Source organism: Sycon ciliatum, chromosome 1, assembly GCF_964019385.1.
Source record: "Sycon ciliatum chromosome 1, ocSycCili1.1, whole genome shotgun sequence".
Lineage (NCBI taxonomy): Eukaryota > Metazoa > Porifera > Calcarea > Leucosolenida > Sycettidae > Sycon > Sycon ciliatum.
Genome location: NC_088643.1, coordinates 79,671,848 through 79,678,299, shown reverse-complemented (window position 1 = coordinate 79,678,299; position 6,452 = coordinate 79,671,848). Strand labels below are relative to the sequence as shown.

General features: G+C 49.8%; 2 protein-coding genes across 2 annotated transcripts; one reads left to right on the top strand and one right to left on the bottom strand.

Moving 5' to 3' along the window:
• Positions 1 to 76: 76 nt before the first annotated feature.
• Positions 77 to 523, bottom strand: LOC135807872 (ataxin-8-like; the record flags this gene model as incomplete). The annotated part of the gene is made up of 1 exon (XM_065321260.1): positions 77 to 523. A coding segment is annotated over one exon (447 nt), but the record flags the coding sequence as incomplete, so codon positions are not given.
• A 622-nt stretch (positions 524 to 1,145) lies between these two features.
• On the top strand, positions 1,146 to 6,240 carry LOC135805718 (uncharacterized). The gene is made up of 4 exons (XM_065319802.1): positions 1,146 to 1,329; positions 2,481 to 3,618; positions 4,430 to 4,884; positions 5,358 to 6,240. The coding sequence occupies exons 2-4, from the start codon at positions 2,565 to 2,567 to the stop codon at positions 5,499 to 5,501; spliced, it is 1,653 nt and encodes a 550-aa protein (XP_065175874.1). The 5' UTR covers positions 1,146 to 1,329; positions 2,481 to 2,564; the 3' UTR covers positions 5,502 to 6,240.
• Positions 6,241 to 6,452: the final 212 nt, after the last annotated feature.

Below are 6,452 nucleotides of genomic sequence, written 5' to 3'. Positions count from 1 at the left end.
CCTATCACGATCAGCAGCAATGAGAGAGAACTAGAGAGACTACTACAAATGTACGGAGTATCCACAACAAAATGTACTAGACTACAATTGTAGGTACAGTGTAGTAGCCTGATACAAATACATTATGTTGCTGCTGCTGCTGCTGCTGCTGCTGCTGCTGCTGCTGCTGCTGCTGCTGCTGCTGCTGCTGCTGCTGCTGCTGCTGCTGCTGCTGCTGCTGCTGCTGCTGCTGCTGCTGCTGCTGCTGCTGCTGCTGCTGCTGCTGCTGCTGCTGCTGCTGCTGCTGCTGCTGCTGCTGCTGCTGCTGCTGCTGCTGCTGCTGCTGCTGCTGCTGCTGCTGCTGCTGCTGCTGCTGCTGCTGCTGCTGCTGCTGCTGCTGCTGCTGCTGCTGCTGCTGCTGCTGCTGCTGCTGCTGCTGCTGCTGCTGCTGCTGCTGCTGCTGCTGCTGCTGCTGCTGCTGCTGCTGCTGCTGCTGCTGCTGCTGCTGCTGCTGCTGCTGCTGCTGCTGCTGCTGCTGCTGCTGCTGCTGCTGCTGCTGCTGCTGCTGCTGCTGCTGCTGCTGCTGCTGCTGCTGCTGCTGCTGCTGCTGCTGCTGCTGCTGCTGCTGCTGCTGCTGCTGCTGCTGCTGCTGCTGCTGCTGCTGCTGCTGCTGCTGCTGCTGCTGCTGCTGCTGCTGCTGCTGCTGCTGCTGCTGCTGCTGCTGCTGCTGCTGCTGCTGCTGCTGCTGCTGCTGCTGCTGCTGCTGCTGCTGCTGCTGCTGCTGCTGCTGCTGCTGCTGCTGCTGCTGCTGCTGCTGCTGCTGCTGCTGCTGCTGCTGCTGCTGCTGCTGCTGCTGCTGCTGCTGCTGCTGCTGCTGCTGCTGCTGCTGCTGCTGCTGCTGCTGCTGCTGCTGCTGCTGCTGCTGCTGCTGCTGCTGACTGGATCATCGATATAGTGCACTAGTACATAATGAGCGGGAAAGAAATCGAGTTCAGTAAGTTATTTTTGTTATTTTTTGCAGCTTGTGACGTGTGATGACGTGATAGATTGGGCACGTAGATCTACGTGTACGTGTACCTTTTTACAGTATTTGCATAAATGCGTCATTGGATCGCCGGCTACACTGCCGATCGAGTATACATGATAATAATAATAATAATAATTATTATTATTATGACTGTACGAGATTCATTTCGGAAAGACATAGCCGGTATTCATGCAATGATCGTGGTATTCGCCTACAGGCTGTGGCACTCTGCAAATTCCTCCCTCAGTATTTTAGTGACCTGGATGTAGGCTGAAGAAGTACTGCATGCTGCAAGAGCCGGCCGCTGATGTCCGCACTGACCCGTGAGTACAGCACTGCATGACGACTCTCATGAAGTAGACTGTACAGCACAGTGCACGTGGGTCACTATTTTGTATTTAATGGGTTGTGAAGAGTCAAGAGCACTGCACTGACTCGGAGGGCTATGTCACAGTATGACTCTGCGGAGTTGGGTATAATAATTAATAGTTTTTTATTCATCAGTGTTTTTACTACAGTGCCACTAGTGCAGTGACTATGCTGTTTACCTGTGACAACACCATGCATTGAGTGGCACGGTAATCGCATGTTTTAACCGGTATAGTAGTTCAAATTTTTCGTCCTTTCTGTGATCAGCCATACCACCTATACATGTACTTAGTAATTCGATTCCCGGTGACCTGAACAATTCGAGAATCCCAGTAGGTACTGACGATTCAGTGGCCGCCGACAGTAACTGGCCAACTAGTAGCTACCGGAAATGATGGCATGGCGCCGAGATGCCAGGGGCGTAGCAGCCACTCCGGCCGGTCCGGCTTTGGCCGGATCACTTTTTCGCCCGACCACGACCACCATAGTAAAACAATGCCAAAAGTGCCCAGAATGCAGGATTTTGCACCCTAATTTCAAAAAATTCCGCGGGGGAGATCCCCCCGGACCCCTGGCCTAGCTGGCCGGACCGCCGCCAATGGCGGTGCTACGCGCCTGGATGCGTACGTAAACGTACGTACGTTTACAATAAGTATGGTATGGCGTATGAAGTGTAAAAATAAGTAAAGTTATCACGTCCGCTTTACAACCGGCTATAAATATAGTACTCCGTAACTCGCCAGACCGGGTACAGGTATACATGTAGTACTGTAGTGGCTTTGGCTAAAGTTTAGTCGCACCAATCAAGTTTAGTCGCACCAATCGAAAGTTTTATGTTCTGCGTAGCATGCACCGGACATGCATGCTTTCTTTTATGACACGAAATGCACAAAACCGTTTGAGAACTTTGCTGTCTGCCAAATTTAGCCCCTTTAGGAGTATTCATCTGTATCACGTTTTGCTACTGTTGTCTCTGTCTGTCCTTTGTGCTTGCCTGTCTAATTTGCCTGTTGGTCTGTGTGTACGTGTACGTGTTCATGTGCATCCCTATGTACATGCATGTGTGGTAATGTGCATGCGCGTGTGTGCACGCGTACATGCACAGACTTGTGTACTGTCTGCTTGTATCCCTGGCCACTACAGAGCACAGCTTAGGGCATTGTCGACGGGAACCACAGAGCTCTCCAACATGCTGTGTAACCAGACGGTACGACACTGCGCTCGATCCAGTGTGCGTTCACTGTTGCCAACCGGACGAGAGCAGGGTCAAGAACGATTCTCCGCAAGCCTAGTTGGCGCCAGCTTGTCTCACAGATCATTTCATTATGCAGCACAACAGGACATTGCAACCGTTTGTTCTTCTCTGATGCCTTTGCCGGCAAGGCTCTCCTGTCGAGACACCCAACACTCACAGAGCATGCAACTTGCACAACTTCGCCCTTATTCGACCCCAGCTGTCTCTACGTCCGACGTCTCAGCATTGCTGCCTCACACGAAGAGCAATCCTGGCGTCTCATCAGCACTATCTCATACAAGAAGAAGCCTCTGCTTCTGCTCTCCACGCCACAGTCCGACACCACAAAGGAATTCCACTCCCAGCATAGGAGACGCGCATGAATACCGATACACACCAGCAGCGAACAAGGCTTTTTACAAAGCAGTTGCCAAGCTCTATTCTTCTCTGCAAGTGTATGATATGTGTACACCTGAAAACATCCTGGCAAGGACGGACGATATCTTCAAGGTTCTACCAACTAAGAAGAACCTAAACGCCTTCCAGATCCTTGTTCGGGCGTGTATATCTACTGGGCCCGGTATGCCCATGCCAATACTGGAAGTTTTCAATAGAGTGTTGGCTATGCTGGAAGAGAGACTAAAGGCTGGTACTGACGATGACAGTGCCCAGACGCAGCTGATTTGGATTCTGCACTGGTGTGCCAATGGTCAGTGCGTGACGCCCACACTTGAAAGGATTGTGCACGATCATGTGGATGTTGGTTCCTATGACGCAGCCATGAAGGTCTGCTCACTTGCCTTCAGTTTGACCATGCTGAATGTGCCCAGGCATGATATGGCCACCCAGCTTGTCGAGCATCCACTGGTGGCTAAGCCATCTCTATTCACACCTCTGTATCACCAGGAGTTGCTCAATGTCATTCAGTACAATGTGCTGAGTGGTGGCGATAGCAACAAGGGTGCACAGCTGCTACTCGCTCTGCCAGGCCTGGACGCATTCGTCAACGGTGAGGGACACGGTGCTGTATGGCATGCGTATGTGCATAGTGACTATCACAGCTACGCAATGTCTAGCTGTCTAGAACACTGTGCGTGCATTCTAAATCCTGCGTCCGTCAAAGTGTGAGCATTTGTTCACGAGTAGAGAGAGCCCAAATGACCCACCAACCAATAATTCAATTACCCGAGTAAAATGACTGCCACTCGGTTCAATCAGGGTTGTATCATGCGATTTTAAGGCCCTCGGTGTGCAATTTTTAGGAGATGAAGAATACTCGAATACTCAAATATTCGATCGGAGAAAATCAGAGTACTCGAACTCGGGATGTCAGTGCCAACTTTCACCCCTAGTTTACATACATATAATGAAACCCGAAGAGACCTGACCTTGATGTCCTCTATACAGATTAGACAGTGTTGTGTGTGCTGCACACTACTATTACTTTGATGTACTATTTACTACTTTAAGTAAGTACTGGGAAAGTAGTCGCAACGCGTTTTTATTGTGCTGGGATGCGAGATACGCATCAGTCAATCTGGCTGTTTAGCATGCAGCCAGAGTTCACAGCCGAGTGAGCTACTCCGGTACTCCTCTGCCGAAAAGTGGCCGATGTAACGGGCAGAGCATGCTGATACATGAATATTGTGTATCTTGTACACACACACTCTCTCTCTCTCTCTCACTCTCACTCTCACTCACTCTCTCTCTCTCTCTCTCTCTCTCTCTCTCTCTCTCTCTCTCTCTCTCTCTCTCGGTTATTCTATGTGCTGTGCGTGCGTGCACCACTGATCCTGATCACAATGCCTTTTCAATCATAGATGTGGCAAGCAAGCACAACCTGCTCATCCGGCTCATCCCGCTTTTGGGATCATCGCATCCCTTGCAACCCCATCACATGCGCATTCTTCATGATGCAGCTTTGCAAGACCAGACACAGCAGACGGTGGAGGCAGATGCAGCCATTCTCCAGGCTATGCTGCGAACTGTCGGTGACGAGTTCTATGCCGGTCCCTTTCACCTGAGTGGGGTGCATGTGGCTTGTCTGGCCTTGTTGGATGTGCAGCGAAACATCCTTGTCAGAGTGGCCGATTGGCCTGCTGGAGCTGTCTGTGATGGTGTGGTCAACACTGACCTGGATCAAACCTCACTACGATTTATCGCCGTGCTACTTTATAACTCCCAGAGCTTGTTGTCCCTGCCTCGCCACCAGCCGACTGGACATGCTGTGCTGTCCGCCATGAGCTTGAAAGCCCAGGGGTGCTATGTTGTTCCGGTAAGCTAATGGAATGACGACTTGTCTGTCACAGTGTGTATGGGTATGTAGCTGCTCACCTGCTTGGTTGTTTACCTGCACCTGGCTGTGTTATCACATGATGGCTTCTATGTCGACATGACTCGGCGATGAAACCTTGACTTTCACCTGCATGGGGAGATGTGTAATATGTACCTGTAGAGCAGTTTACATACACAGCACTGTCCAGTGAAATACAGATTCAGCCTTGGGTACAGAGTCACGTGGTATTTTGCTCTCCTATGCAAGGCTGCATGCACTGATTCATGTTGCAGTCTAGATTCCGGCGACCACTACACTTCCTATACACGCTCTGCCATATGCTCCATTCGCGCTGTGTGTGAGTGTGGGGATGGGGAGGGGGATACGTGCGAATGTGTGTTTGCGTTTCTGTGTGCACGGTATGTGTGAACATATTGTACAATCTGTATGCGTCTTCTACGTTGTTGCCACAGCTGATGCGTAAGCAAGGCAGTGATGGAGCGAAGGATGCGGAAAGCTCAGCACTGTGCGTCATCCCCGACCTATGTCTGAACTACCCTCCTGATCACGTCCAGCCATTTGCTGGCTGGAAGAGCGGTGTTGCACTTGATACGTAGACACTGAGTGCATGGAAGTATTCTAAGATCGTGGCTGTGAGTATGCACGGTTCAAGACCTGGACAGACTAGCAGAGTGTGCACAACAGGTTGTGTGCATAGACTTGTTTAGAGTACGGAACTTTGTGAGTAGTGTAGAGTGGTGTTGTGGAGTGGCGCACCTTCTGCCCCTCCACCAGCTAGGATATACATGTATGGTAGAACTAGATTGGCCGTGGTGTACTGGATGCATTAAATTATGTATGAGGATACAGGGATGTTTGTTTCCTACTCTCCTGTATACGGTACCTGCTTCTTGTACAATGTAGCTTACTTGACGTGCCTGCAGTGTAGTTAGTGTATTGCATCATTTTGTAGAACTATTGTTGTACTTCAAAGTGCAATTGTTGTACATACTTCGAAGTATATATTCAGTCCTTCCAATTTTCACACAATCCACACAATGCAGTGGTTAGATCGTCTGCTGTTTTTAATGCTAATATGTGTACTCTGCTTGCTTTTGGAGTTGATGGCTACTTGCTGGACAAGGCACCAACTGCCATGTGTTGGTTTGTTCTATAATGTAGCTGCTGTTATTGTTATATGGGATAGGCTCCACAAGACAGGGATTTACTGCTCTTTTGCTGATGTTTTCTATGGGTTTGTCTACTTGGCATGTTTTAGCATTTTCTTCTTCTTTTTCTCAGCTGTGGGTGTATGCGTACAGAGTTCCATCGATGGCTTCCCACTGGCCCACTGTATGTGTGATAGAGGCTACAATGTGAAGGTGCACATACCAGCAAGAGTTCATAACTCCCCGAATGGAGTGTCAGTGACAGCACTAGGAACCCATGTGCATACGCATCCAATGCGAAAGATGCGATTGGCCTAATTATTTTAGCAAAGAACATTGAAACCAGGCCAGAATCACACTACTGTGTACAAGTACAAGTATTTACGACAAGCGGTTTGT